At 45.7% G+C, this 14,258-nt stretch overlaps 1 protein-coding gene across 1 annotated transcript; it reads left to right on the top strand.

Annotated features, from left to right (window-relative positions):
- Positions 1 to 2,739: 2,739 nt before the first annotated feature.
- Positions 2,740 to 12,523, top strand: kctd7 (potassium channel tetramerization domain containing 7). The gene is made up of 4 exons (XM_088321067.1): positions 2,740 to 3,212; positions 5,483 to 5,652; positions 7,664 to 7,842; positions 10,345 to 12,523. The coding sequence occupies exons 1-4, from the start codon at positions 2,922 to 2,924 to the stop codon at positions 10,719 to 10,721; spliced, it is 1,017 nt and encodes a 338-aa protein (XP_088177193.1). The 5' UTR covers positions 2,740 to 2,921; the 3' UTR covers positions 10,722 to 12,523.
- The last annotated feature ends 1,735 nt before the right edge of the window (positions 12,524 to 14,258 follow it).

Here is a 14,258-nt window from a genome sequence, read left to right as displayed (position 1 = left end):
GCCCATCCCCGCTTTTCTCGGGCAATGGGCAGGGGACACTCTGAACTGCTTGCCAGGCAGTGGCTCATTTGTACCTAGAGACAATTCAAACCGGCCAATGAACCTGACATGCATGTTTTTGGGATGGGGGAGGAAACCGGAGTGCCCGGAAGAAAAAACAACCAATCTGAATGAGTGATGTGTCGTTTACGAACAAATCGGGTCAATTCACGAAAAGGCGAGTTTTGGTGGGTCCCTTTTTATAGGTTTACTCCCAATAAAAACCGAGGTCTGGCTCTATGTAATAATTTCCTTGTATTGTCATTCTGTGTAACAATGCACACAGAACGAAATGTCGATTGCACCTGACCCGTTGTAGCGAGCCGATGCAGCCGCAGCCAACAGAGGGCGCCGCCGACCACTTTTTAAGTCTTAGGAATGACTCGGCCGGGGCGCGAACCACCGACCTCCCAGTCAGTTTTACATGGGTAAATAACAGCCACCAGATGATGAGGGTGCTGTATCTAGAATCGGTTAGACGGCTTCTCCTGCTACTGGTCACCATGGAAACCAGTACCATAAACTGTTTCACCTAGGGGAGCAAAACCCGTTACTCCAAAACGTCCTGGAGAAGGATGGAGACCACCTGACTGTACTTGCCAAGACACAACAGGAAGCCGTGTCCTGATGACGATGAAAAGATCCATCCATCCATTATCTGCACCGCTTATCCTCAGTAGGGTCGTGGGGTGCTGGAGCCCATCCCAGCTATCAGTGGGCAGGGGACACCCTGAACTGGTTGCCAGACAGTCGCAGGGCACACGGGGACAAACAATTCACTCGCTCATTCACACCTAGGGACAATTTGATTTTGGTTAGGCCAATCAACCTGACATGCATGTTTTTGGAATGTGGGAGGAAACCGGAGTGCCTGGAGGAAACCCATGCAAGCACGGGGAGAACATGCAAACCCCGCACAGGAAGGTTGGTAGCTGGATTTGAACCCATGACCTCAGAACTGTACCGCCGTGCTGCCCGGGATCCAAGAACATTATTCACAAATCATCCAATACGTCCAATTTTTGTTATATTTTGTTTTGGTTGTTTTGTTTCCTGGTCAATCTTTGTTCATTTTTTAAATATTTATTCTTCTTGGTTAGTTTTGTGACTTTTTTGGTCGAGGTTTTTCGAATCCTTTTGTTTTGGTAGTTTCCTGGTCAATTAATACAGCGAAAGTCAACAACATAGAATGCCTTGGAAAACATATTGACCAATCCAACTATCCGTCTATTACAGGGGTGCCGAACACGTGGCCTTTTCATATTTTCTAGATCAAACATCTAGTTAGATCCGGCCATCTCTGTCTGTCCCTCACCCCCTCACACCCCCCCCTCCGGAGGGAAAAAAAAAGCCTATGCAACAAGGACTGTACAAACATCTTCTTTGTACCTTTATCTCTTTGTTTTCTTTGTCCTCGCTGTAAAATGTGGACCTGGAGTGCCACGTCCAATTTCGTTGTCACAATATATTCAAGCCATGTAGTAACAATGACAATAAAGGTCTATTCTATTCTATATACTGTGGCTCTTTGCCTTGTTTCATGTTTAGGGTTTTTTGTGTGTGTATTGAGGGTGGACACTTTCCTTGAAATCAACACAAGAACAATACTTGATGTATTGCAAGTAGAGGAGTATTATGGGAAATAATATGTTTTGAATTGTGTGTGTTTGTGTGTGGTGTGGCTCTTTGATTCTCACAGTTAAAAATTTCGGCTCTTTGTGTCAAACCTATTCGCCACCCCTGGTCTATTATCTGTACTGCGGATCCTCAGTAGGGTTGCGGGGGTGCTGGAGCCCATCCCAGCTGTCTTCGGGCAGGGGGCAGGGGACACCCCGAACTGGTCTCCAGCCAGTCGGGGGACACACAGAGACAGACAAGTCACTCGCTCATTCACACTTAAGGACAATTTGGACTGGCCAATTCACCTGACATGCATGTTTTAAGAACACAGGTGTCGAACAGGCGGCCCGCGGGCCAGTTCAGGCCCGCATAGGGATTGAATCCGGCCCGTGAGACAACACTCAGAGAAGCGCAAGAGAAAAACAAGCTGCAGGTTGAAATATGTCCACTTGATGTTGCAAAAGCCAGGTCCCTAGAACAAAGACACTGTACTTGTATTTCTTTCTCTCTCTCTCTTTCTTTTCCACCCCTTTTCTCCCACTCTGTATCTGTCTCTTTCACTCTCTTTTTCTCTTTCTTTGTTCCTCCTTGTCTTTCTCTCTCTGTGTCTTTTAACCTATTTGCTCTAACTTCCTTTTTTCCTTTTCTCTCTTCCTACCCTTCACACTTTTTTTTCTCTTTTCTCTCCTGTCTTTCTATTTCTCTTTGGATTTCTTTCTTCCTCTCCCTTTCTTTTCCCCCTTTCTCACGACTTTTTATCTTTTGTTTTCTCTCTTTTTTTCTTTCTTTGTCCCGCCCTCTCTCCTTTTCCCTCCGTCTTTCTCTTATTTCTTTATCTCTTTTTCTTTCTCTTGAATCTACTAGTCCGGCTCCCGACAGAATGTTTGTTCTATCGTGTGGCCCCCGAGTTAAAGTGAGTTTGACACCCCTGTTTTAGAATGTGCGGTAAATAGGAGTGCCCGGGGGAAACCCACGCAAGCACGGGGAGAACAGGACTTTGCACGTTCGATCCCATGACCTCCGAACTGTGCCGCGGACGCGCAAACCACTCCTCCACCGTGCTGCCACTCGAAAGGAGGCAGACGGAAACACGCCCCCTCCCTCCAAGCTAGCATCGATCCAACTCGTACCCGGGCGGCCCAGTCGAACGTTAGCGCTCCTGCACCGAATGACAGTTCGGTGCATCCGCGAAGCCTCGAGACGACCTTCTCGCCATCCATCGCAGCGTCGCTGTCGATGCTCGCCATCGGTCGTCCGCGCGCATGCAACAGAATGGCGCGTGCGGTTCCAAGTGCTCCGAGGGCGGCGGGGAGCGGCAGTCTCCGTCCCGAAGCCCGCTGCTGCTTCCGGCGGCGACCACTCGGGTGAGGCGCTTCATCCAGGAGCGGCGGGCGCTCCCCTTACCCAAAGTCATGGTGGTCTTCTCGGCCGCGGGCGACGCCGAGAAAGCCAGCGACGCCATGGCCGACCAAGAGTCGCAGAAGCCGGCCATGGTCTGCGTCAACCGGGGAAAAATCTCACGCTGCCCGCTAGACACCGGGCAGGAGCAGGAGGTAGGAGGTCGTCGGCTAAATCGACATTTCAATTTGAAAAGATGGTTTTCTCTCGTAGAAGTGCTGGTAACCTAGGGTTACGGACTACGGATGACGTCATAACCAAGCGCCATAGGTTGAGCTTGTGGTTGGGGTCTCGCGTTGTGATTGGTCAACATCGGTCACGTGAAGAGTGTTTTGCTCGACTGTCCAGACTACAAGCCTAAAAATGGCAGTTTAATCTCTTCTCTTGATTTTTAGTTTCTTAATCGTTCTATTTCACACATTCAGCAGTCAATATACTTAAAAGTCAAATAGGTTTCATTTGGATGATTTTCCAATGACAACTGAACAATTATGGACCGAGCCCTGCTAATCGTGAAAACTGAGGGACTGAGTGCCGCTTAATGTTAAAATAAACTTAATTTGTTCAAAAAACAAGATTGATTGATATATGAACTATTGTACACACCATTTTTTTCATTGGAAGAATATTGCGGCACACCACTCACCAAAAATGTTATAAAATGACACTGATTAGTATGTTTAATTACAATCTCATTTACAGGGTTGGGTAGGGTTACTTTAACTGGATTACTTTCAATGACTTTTGGATTACTCCAATCCCAAATATGCTAATAAAAGACAAAAGAAAGTAAATATGAATCAAATGACTCCATTTTGTGCAGGCTTGGGGAGTAAGGGAATACATGGAACGGCAAAAATGATGTCGGCAAGCTGTTTGGATTGATTTTTATTTTGTTTCTGTCGCATTTGATGTTCGTTTTGCCGGAGATCAAACAGATCAAAGCCAGGAGAGAAAGCTTACCACGTGTTGTGAGTCATCATTTGATTCCTATTTAGTTTCTTTTGTCTTTTATTAGCATATTTGGTATTGGAGTCATCCAAAAGTCATTGAAAGTAATCAAGTTAAAGTAACCCTACCCAACCCTGCTCATTTATAAATACCCCCAGTTTTTACAGCACAGACACTTGACAATGACATCATTTTAGCAGAAAATGATTCATAAATGTTTTATAACATTTTAAAGTTTAAAAAGTGACATTGGATCATTCCTCGCGGCACAGCGGTTGAAAATCACTGATATACACGTTCAGTGTAGTTTGACACATTTGTATTTTTTTCCTACCATTAACCTCACTTAAGAGCTGACTGCATTGACCGCCATCTTTCTGCTCGGGGGATGCAAAAAAAAAAGGGAAGAAAAGGGTACGGTTTGATCACTTGGAGTCTCTGTTGTTTGTATTTCCCCATTGTCCCTTTTAGCACTCGCTTTCGGTTGCACGACACAATACAGTGATATCTAGTAGTCGGACCAACACCACTGTATTATGCATTAGACTATTGCTTTTCAACCTTTAAAAATGCTTATCTTTTTTTTAAATTTTAAATTCAAACCACCAAAAATATCTTGACTCGGGACTTGTATTTAAATCTACAGCGACCCTAATTCTTTCCGCTCCAACGATTGCATTCGATTTCCATGTTGGTAAAAAATTGCCACATCTGGTTTTAAACAAATTTGTTCATTCTCAACATCTACTGCTTTTTATCATAAAAAAGTCGGCATGTATGCACATCGACCTTAAACGAAATTGCTGATTAGCGGGCCTATTACTGTCATCATTTGGAAAAGAAGTAACAAATTCAAGTTCTTCAGTGTTGCGAGTTTTTTAATGATCATAGCTAAGGTAAATGAATTAGCTTAGGTGTCAATTCATTGTATGTATTGCATACTGAGGTTATATACTATTTTATACGTTGTTTTATTCCACTTATACTCAAAAATACTTGTCCTAAGTTTGACCTCAGCCTTGAATGCATTTCTTAAGAAGGGTGTCTAAACCCCTATGCTTTGGAATGTGTCTTTGGTTTCTGTCTGTGCATATAATAATGACTTCTCACCTGGCCTGGGGGGTAGGGCTATGACTTATCACCCTTCTCCCATTCTTCAATCATGTTTAGGAAATTTGCAACGATGACGGCGCGGACCAATCAGCCAGAGGATTGATCATGGGGCGTGAACATTTCATCGCCATGTGTCATAAAAGTGGGCGACCCTGGAAGCCCCGTTGTTCAACTATTTGATTCGGCTAAATAAATTAATATGTGGACTATATTCAGTGCTTGGCTCAATAATTTCCCTGACTTTAGACTACAACTACAAGGAATTAGACAAGACACGTTAAGTGTCTTCGGAGTCAGATTTCAGTATAGTAAATGTTAAAACCTTACAATACCTCATAATAAACTTCTGTTTATTATTTAGTTTCCTGAAGTGATATCCCTGAACGTGGGCGGTTCCCACTTCACCACACGGCTGTCCACTCTACAGCGCTACGACGACACCATGCTAGCCGCTATGTTCAGCGGGCGCCATCACATCCCGCGCGACGCCGAAGGACGCTTCTTTATCGACCGGGACGGCGCCTACTTCGGGTGAGTCGCATCTGTTTTGCATTAGGGTTGCAACGATAAGGCTTCGATTGATTTCCCCCGGCTTAAAAGGGTTCCGAACGAGCGAGCGGTCGCCTTCAACCTTAAAAGGTTTCCGATGAGTTAACATTTAACCTGTAGCTGGAAATCAACTTAATGCTATAATTTTTTTTAAATTTAAATGTTATTACATATGGGCAGCACGGCGACGCAGTGGTTAGTGCGTGTGCGGCACAGTTCTGAGGTCATGGGTTCAAATCCAGCTACCGGGCTTCCTGTGCGGAGTTTGTATGTTCTCCCCGTGCTTGCGTGGGTTTCCTCCGGGCACTCCGGTTTCCTCCCACGTTCCAAAGACATGCATTTCAGGTGAATTGGCCAGTCCAGATTGTCCCTAGGTGTGAATGAGCGAGCGAGTTGTCTGTCCCTGTGTGCCCTGCGACTGGCTGGCAACCAGTTCAGGGTGTCCCCTGACCACTGCCCGATGATTGCTGGGATGGGCTCCAGCACCCCCGCGACCCTACTGAGGATAAGCGGTACAGATAATGGATGGATGGAGTAAATGGTTGTCTATCTCTGAGTGCCCTGCGATTGGCTGGCAACCAGTTCAGGGTGTCCACTGCCCGATGATTGCTGGGATGGGCTCCAGCACCCCCGCGACCCTACTGAGGATAAGCGGTAGAGATAATCGATGGATGGAGTAAATGGCTGTCTATCTCTGAGTGCCCTGCGATTGGCTGGCAAGCAAATCAGGGTGTCCCCTGCCCACTACCCGAAGATAGCTGGGATGGGCTCCAGCACCCCCGCGACCCTACTGAGGATAAGCGGTACAGATAATGGATGGATGGAGTAAATCTTTGTCTATCTCTGAGTGCCCTGCGATTGGCTGGCAACCAGTTCAGGGTGTCCACTGCCCGATGATTGCTGGGATGGGCTCCAGCACCCCCGCGACCCTACTGAGGATAAGCGGTAGAGATAATCGATGGATGGAGTAAATGGCTGTCTATCTCTGAGTGCCCTGCGATTGGCTGGCAAGCAAATCAGGGTGTCCCCTGCCCACTACCCGAAGATAGCTGGGATGGGCTCCAGCACCCCCGCGACCCTACTGAGGATAAGCGGTACAGATAATGGATGGATGGAGTAAATCTTTGTCTATCTCTGAGTGCCCTGCGATTGGCTGGCAACCAGTTCAGGGTGTCCACTGCCCGATGATTGCTGGGATGGGCTCCAGCACCCCCGCGACCCTACTGAGGATAAGCGGTAGAGATAATCGATGGATGGAGTAAATGGCTGTCTATCTCTGAGTGCCCTGCGATTGGCTGGCAAGCAAATCAGGGTGTCCCCTGCCCACTACCCGAAGATAGCTGGGATGGGCTCCAGCACCCCCGCGACCCTACTGAGGATAAGCGGTGCAGATAATGAATGGATGGATGGGTTATTACATATAAATAAATGCTTGTGGATACACATATAAATAAATACACCCATATAGATATAAATTATATAATCTAAGAATTCATTTAACCATGAATTCAGCACCAATTTAAAAATAGCACATGAATATCCTTGGCCTTCGACACTACATTTCCCAAAATGCACCACTCCAAAACAAGGAAGTGGACACTCAAACCACCGGCGCATCTTCCAACCATAATGCCACCAGCCAACATTTCAAAGTTTATCAGAACAAACACCAAAAATAGACTGGAAGATAAACAAAAAGGATATTCCATTTTGGCACTCTTGACTGATTTACTTGGAGCTATTTCAAACACAACTTTTGAAAGCAAATGATACACACATATTATCAACATAAAGTATAAGTTATTCATATGCTATAGAGTAGAAGTGTGTTTTAAGCTTAGATTGAAACATTTCCACTGAGGTTGCAGATCCAATCTCAGGGGTAAGAGATTTCCACAGGGCCCGAATAGAGAACACTCTCGAACCTGTAGATTTCTTCTTGGATCTTGGATCATTACTAGACCAAAAGGGACATTTTTCATTTCTCTCTAAGGGACATCCTGAACTTCCTGCGCGAGGGCGAACTGCCCCAGCACGAGCGAGTGAGGGCGGTGCACCGAGAGGCTCAATACTACTCCATCGGCCCCCTGCTGGAGCGTCTGGAGGACATGCAGCCGCTCACCGGCGAGAAAGTGCGGCAGGCCTTCCTTGACTTGCTGCCATACTACAAAGGTAAGCTTTGGCATGATAAAATAGAATTGTCATTGAAACGTTTCAAAAGCCGTAGAATATCTTATCAGCCTTACGTCCCGTTCCCGCTGTTCCTGTAAACAACATTTTCCACCAGGGTGCCTTGACCTCGCACCACAGCCCAGTCAGTGAATATCTTTTGCATTAAATGTCATTTGTAGTCAATCGTATAAAATCCTTTATAGTCAAATGTATAAAATCCTTCAGTAAGGAAAAAAAAAACATAATGCTGGCATACCTGACTTCTTTGCTGCCATTTCAAAATGGCATACAGGTATCTTAATTCGGGGCTTTTTTTGTAAACATTCCAATTATCCAAATGATAATGAATGACAACAAATTTTTAGAGAAGTCTTTTTAGGATAGCGGTGATAAATACACATGCATACATGTAGACGTTGTCTTTTTTATCTATAAATAAACGGAATCAAGCTACATTTGACAGTATGCATTAAAAAAAACTCAGAATACAATACGGCTTTTTTCCTTAAATTTGATATATTAATAAATGAAATAAAAACCTGATAAAAATAGCAAGTCAATCCTATTTTTTCCCGGAAGAGTGAATGTTCAGGACACGAGGGACAAGAGTGGCACCAAATCAACACAGTTTTATTTGTAGAACCTTTTTTTAACCATTCTATACATACAGTGGTACATCTTTATACGAGCACCTCTAAACCAGAGAATTTTGGTATACGAGTTTTATTCGCGACAAGAATCTTACCCGCCATACGAAGCAGTCCCGGAGGCTACCACTAGAGGCGGCTCACCACTTTTAACTGCTTACTGCCAACATCAGCTCGTCCAGTTTGTGCATGCAAACTATTGCAGCGGGCAAAAAAATGTAAAATTGTCCTTTCAATTTTGTGTGTTTGTGTACGTTCATTTAAAGTTACAGTAACTTTCATTTCAAGTATACAGTAAAAGCTTACGTATTATCAACAATCTTTCTATTGCATACCTTTTCAATTGTCACCAATTGCTCCCCTTATTCACGATTGCATCTCTGCAACATGCGTTCATTACGCATCACTGTAGCCATAAAAATACGCTAAGTGGAAAGGAACGCTGTGAAAAGGTTGAGCAACTGGAAGCTGTCTGAAGTCAAACGAAAATGCCATGAGTCGGTGACACTGATCGCCAAGCACTGCAGACCTTTGACGGAGGCTGAATTTATTAAGAGTGTTGAAAAATTGCCAGGCTGAATAGTCAGTTATCACCAATGTTCCCTCGAAGCTGCGCGCGTGCGCAATCGCGCACTGCCCGCACATTCTCAGCGCACAAGAACATCTAGCCAGCTTACAAAAATCAGGGTTCGAAATTGCTAATTAAAAAGCGAATTAAGTCAAAGTTACAGTGCATGAAGTTAAAAATACACGGGTTCCCCTGACGCTGTTTTCTAAATGCGGTATTTTGAAGTCAATGTCGAAGTCGAACGAAGTTGAGTAGTTTTTTTCGAGAACCGGCTTCTTCGGCTCGGCTCACTAAAAAGAACCGGCTCTTTCGGGTCCCAACCGGCTCTTCAGGTTGTTTTTGTTTCTTTAATCCCTACACGACCAAATATTATGTAAAATTGTGCACAAAATGACTTAAAGGAAGGGGGAATTGAACAAAAAAGAAAAAAAATACCATAATGAAAAAGAAGTGAAAATCTGAGAAAAAAATAAACAAAAGGAAGAGAAAACAGAAGGAAAAATTCAGAAAAAAAGCCAGAAAAAAGAAAAGAAAGAAACAAAGTAAAAAAAGTAAATGCAGAACAAAAAGAAAAAAAGTAAGAACTAGGAAAAAAAAATCAACACAATGAGATTTTATTTAAAGGAATTAAAAAAATATATAATTGGAAAAAAAAGCGAAAAAGAAGAAAAAGTTTGTGTTACATTCGAATAATTTCCAATGATACCAAGTCAATCTTGTTGCCAACATTGTTCTTACACTAAAAGAATGTTATTAAATACAGTTGTGTATCGTGCAACCGACTCAATAAGCCCCCCAAAAATGTTAGTATTATGTGACAAAAGATACCAGGGGGAAAAAAATGGAAATCTTGTGAAAGAATTGTAAAAACAAATGATGTTTGTAGGCCGAACTACCTAGTACACGAGTCAATTCATACAAAATTGAAAAATAATTTTGCCGGAAACTCAGCAAAATGTCAAGTTTTGGACATGTTTGATCATGATTTAGTTGCGCCACTTGGGATTGCCTTTGCTCACTGTTGTTTTAAGCGTTGCTCACCGACTTTGTGTGAATGCTCAGACCCGTAAGGAAAATCATAGGGAACATTGGCTATCACACATCTTCAGTTCACCAAATTTGCCCCCCGCTTTCTGAAAAATGGCGACACCCCTGGTTTCACAAAACACGATACAATGATAACAATGACTATAAAGACCAAATGGCTCCGATTCGAAATCCGGGAAAGAGCGAAACGCGAAGTAGCGAAATGTGTGCTTTTTCAAAATGCGGATCTTATCCCGGCAGATAACCTGGAGCGCATCGTGGAGATCGCCAAGCTTCGCGCCACGCAGAGGAAGGCGCGCTTCGCTAAGCTGAAAGTCTGCGTGTACAAGGAGGAGATGCCCATCACGCCCTACGAGCGCCCCCTCTTCGACGTCCTGCGCCCGGAGCGGGCCGAGGGCGAGGCCAAGCTCTTCCAGCACCATTGCGAAGTGGACGTGTCCTTCGGGCCCTGGGAGGCGGTGGCCGACGTTTACGACCTCCTGCACTGCATCGTGGACGATCTGGCCGGCCGCGGCATCGCCGCCGAGCAGCAGTGTATCGGCGTCTGCGACAAGCACCTCGTCAATCACTATTACTGCAAGAGGCCCGTCTACGAGTTCAAGATCACCTGGTGGTGAAGGACCAGCTCCTTCGCTCTATTTATCTATCTACCTTGGTCATATCCCTCAGGAGGGGTGACCGACAGCGAGACACACACATACAATAACAAAGAAAATAAAAGGGAAAAAAATAGCAAAAAACACACTGAAAATTTAGGCACCTCGGCACCCAAGTTGGTCATGCTTTCGTCCCTCCAGATGAAACGGGACACCAGAAAGCGGCCATGTCACTCGGCTCAGGGTAACACGACACAATCTTTTGTCCCGACAGCTTTCACTGGTTTACCCCTGCCGCATCATACGGGTGCCCAGCCCATCCTTAAGAACGCGTCCACAATCCCACTATCCTTTCACAACACCTTTTCACTCCGTTCGCTCTACCTCCGAGAAACTTTGACCAGGGGACATTTTCATTTCCGGACATACCTGTCAACCTGCACGGTTTCATCTCATCTCATTAGCTTCACTGCTTATCCTCAGTAGGGTCGCAGGGGTGCTGGAGCCCATCAAAGCAATCATCGGGCAGTGGGCAGGGGACACCCTGAACTGGCTGCCAGCCGATCGCAGGGCACACAGGGACAGACAATTCACTCGCTCATTCACACCTAGGGACAATTTGATTTTGGTTAGGCCAATCCACCTGACATGCATGTTTTTGGAATGTGGGAGGAAACCAGAGTGCCCGGAGGAAACCCACGCAAGCACGAGGAGAACATGCAAACTCTGCACAGGAGGTTCAATCTCATGACCTCAGAACTGTGCCGCAATCGTGCTAAGCACTGCTCCGCCGTGCTGCCCCACTTTTTTATCTCATCTCTCATTAGCTGCACCGCTTATCCTCACTAGGGTCGCGGGGGTGTTGGAGCCCATCCCAGCCATCATCGGGCAGTGGGCAGGGGACACCCTGAACTGGTTGCCAGCCAATCGCAGGGCACACAGGGACAGACAACTCGCTCGCTCATTCACACCTAGGGACAATTTGGACCGGCCAATCCACCTGAAATGCTTGTCTTTGGAATGTGGGAGGAAACCGGAGTGCCCGGAGGAAACCCACGCAAGCACGAGGAGAACATACAAACTCCGCACAGGAAGTCCGGTAGCTGGATTTGAACCCACACAGGAAGTTCCCAAGACCTTAGAACTGTGCCCCACACGCGCTAACCACTGCGCCACTTACCCTTATTGCTTGGGCGCCCCCTGGCGGCCTTTAGAAAAATGCATCAATTTGCTGCATTGTTGTATAAGCCGCATGCTTGAAAGCTGGGGGGGGGAAGTCATGGCTTCCGATTTTACGGTAATTGTATATCTGTAGAAGATTCCGAGTGGGAATCAGGAGGGTTTAAATTCAAAGGACATTGTGTATTATTTAGCGCCCCCTAGTGGTTAAACATTTTTTAAAACAATACTGTATTATTTTGAATCATAAACAAAAATAACATAAATGTGATTGGCTATTCAAAAACATTGTATTTATCTTCTATAACACAAGGCTCACCTCACGGGAGCTGACACGATTATCCGCCATGTTGCTGCTAAGGGTACCCCTAAAAAACGGTAAAACCTTTTAAAAGGCTGGTCAAAATGGAGAAGGAAAATGGTGTGGTTTGAGTGATACATTTTAAGTTGAGTAGACACTCCACAAGGAGAAAAGACATCAATGGATTTTGAATTTGCAGAGAGAACAGGGGAGAGAGCCCGAACTTCAGATAAGAAATTCTAACCTGCTCTAAAAGCCCTTTCCCAACCCCTTTCTTTTTATTAAATCTCCTGGGTTAATCAAAGAACAGCCACATGACTGGCAGATAGAATAGAATAGAATATACCTTTATTGTCATAGTTACAACATGGGTTGAATATATTGTGTCAACGAAATTGGACGTGGCACTCCAGTTCCACATTTTACAGTGAAGATAAAGAAAACAAAGAGATAAAGGAACAAAGAAGATGTTTGTACTGTCCTTGTTGTATAGGCTTTGTTTTCCTCCGGAGGGGGTGAGGGACAGACAGAGATGGCCGACTAGATGTTTGATCTTACTGTACACCCGGTCCAGTGTTTTTTTCCCTAATTGCTCAGTCCACGTATTGAATGGATTTGGGAAGTACAGTCCTTAAACATGCCCGATTAAAGTCGCCGGCGACGATAAAAGCTCCGTCGGGGTGTGCAAGCTGCTGTTTATTGATAGCAGCGGGCAGGAGATTTAGCGCTATGCTAACGTTAGCATCCGGTGGAACGTAAACAGCAATCACAATGGCCATAGTTAGCTCTCTCGGTAGATAGAAGGGTCTACACCAGACCTGGGCACTCCGGTCCTGGAGGGCCGTATGTTCTGCATGATTTTTGAGGTTTCTCTCATCCAATACAGGTGATTCCAATCACCAGTATCGTTAACGAGCACTTGCTAGCTTGCTAACGAGGTTATAATTTGTATCACCTGAGTTAAAGAAGAGCAAACTTCAAAATCTGGCAGGACATATGGCCCTCCAGGACCGGAGTGCCCAGTTCTGGTCTACACGATACTGCTAGAAACTCTACATCGAGTGAGCAGTGTGTGTCAATGATTCGGCTGTTATTGCAGCGCATAGTCCCCCACCCCTGTTTTTACCGGCGTCTCCGTCTCGGTCGTGCCGGTGTAGCGTGCGTCCTGCTAGTTGGACTGCGGCGTCGGGGAAGCCAAGACTTCGTAATGACAAAAATACTCCAATTTCGGACGAAGCTGTTGGTGGCAGCTCAAGTTCACTCATTTTGTGGACGATGGATCTGGCGTTGGTCAGGAACATGCTCGGAAGCGCCTTCTTAGCCTAGGCCCGACCGGCAGCCTTTTACTTTTGCTCCGTCGTTGTCGGCAGGCAGATCACCCAGGGAGATCCGGTGGTCTCTGTATATCCCTCGAGATGTTGTGGATGTTATTGTAGTTGCGAAAGGATATCCGCATTAGGGTCGTGGGGGGGCTGGAGCCCATCCCAGCCTTCTCCGGGCAGTGGGCAGGGGACACCCTGAACTGCTTGCCAGCCAATCGCAGGGCACACAGGGACAGACAACTCATTCACACCTAGGGACAATTTGGACCGGCCAATTCACCTGAAATGCATGTTTTTGGAACGTGGGAGGAAACCGGAGTGCCCGGAGGAAACCCACGCAAGCACGGGGAGAACATACAAACTCCGCACAGGAAGTCTGGAGCTGGATTTGAACCCATGACAGGTTCCCATGACATGAACTGTGCCGCACAAGCGCTAACCACTGCGCCACCGTGCTGCCCTGAGCAATAGTAAATAGTCAAAATACTGAACTTTAATCTTATGCTATACATTTATCATTGATCCTCACTTGAATCTAGAGGTCAAATATTACACAGTGTCCCTTGAAGTCATTTCATAAGATGACTGAATGTGTTTTTGGTGACTGACATTAGTTTTTGATCAAATGGAACAGAACTGAAGACCTATCTGACCTCAATAGACGAGATGGAGTCGGCCCACTATCCGGCATTAGTAGTTAGCCCGAGATCCAAATGTCTTTCTGGCCGCGCTCTGCATGAATTGCTAATGACGCCT

The sequence above is a fragment of the Urocampus carinirostris genome, chromosome 17 (assembly GCF_059441175.1).
Source record: "Urocampus carinirostris isolate Australia breed hairy pipefish chromosome 17, RoL_Ucar_1.0, whole genome shotgun sequence".
Taxonomy (NCBI): Eukaryota; Metazoa; Chordata; class Actinopteri; order Syngnathiformes; family Syngnathidae; genus Urocampus; species Urocampus carinirostris.
The sequence above is the reverse complement of the archived record's forward strand: the minus strand, read 5'-3'. Positions and strand labels throughout refer to the sequence as shown.

What these genes read in the sequence shown, in the direction of transcription:
- kctd7 (XM_088321067.1), top strand. Translation starts at nt 2,922, where the DNA reads ATGCAACAGAATGGCGCGTGCGGTTCCAAGTGCTCCGAGGGCGGCGGG. An exon ending in ACACCGGGCAGGAGCAGGAG is followed by an intron (nt 3,213 to 5,482) that starts GTAGGAGGTCGT and finishes TTTATTATTTAG; the next exon opens with TTTCCTGAAGTGATATCCCT. An exon ending in CTTGCTGCCATACTACAAAG is followed by an intron (nt 7,843 to 10,344) that starts GTAAGCTTTGGC and finishes TTATCCCGGCAG; the next exon opens with ATAACCTGGAGCGCATCGTG.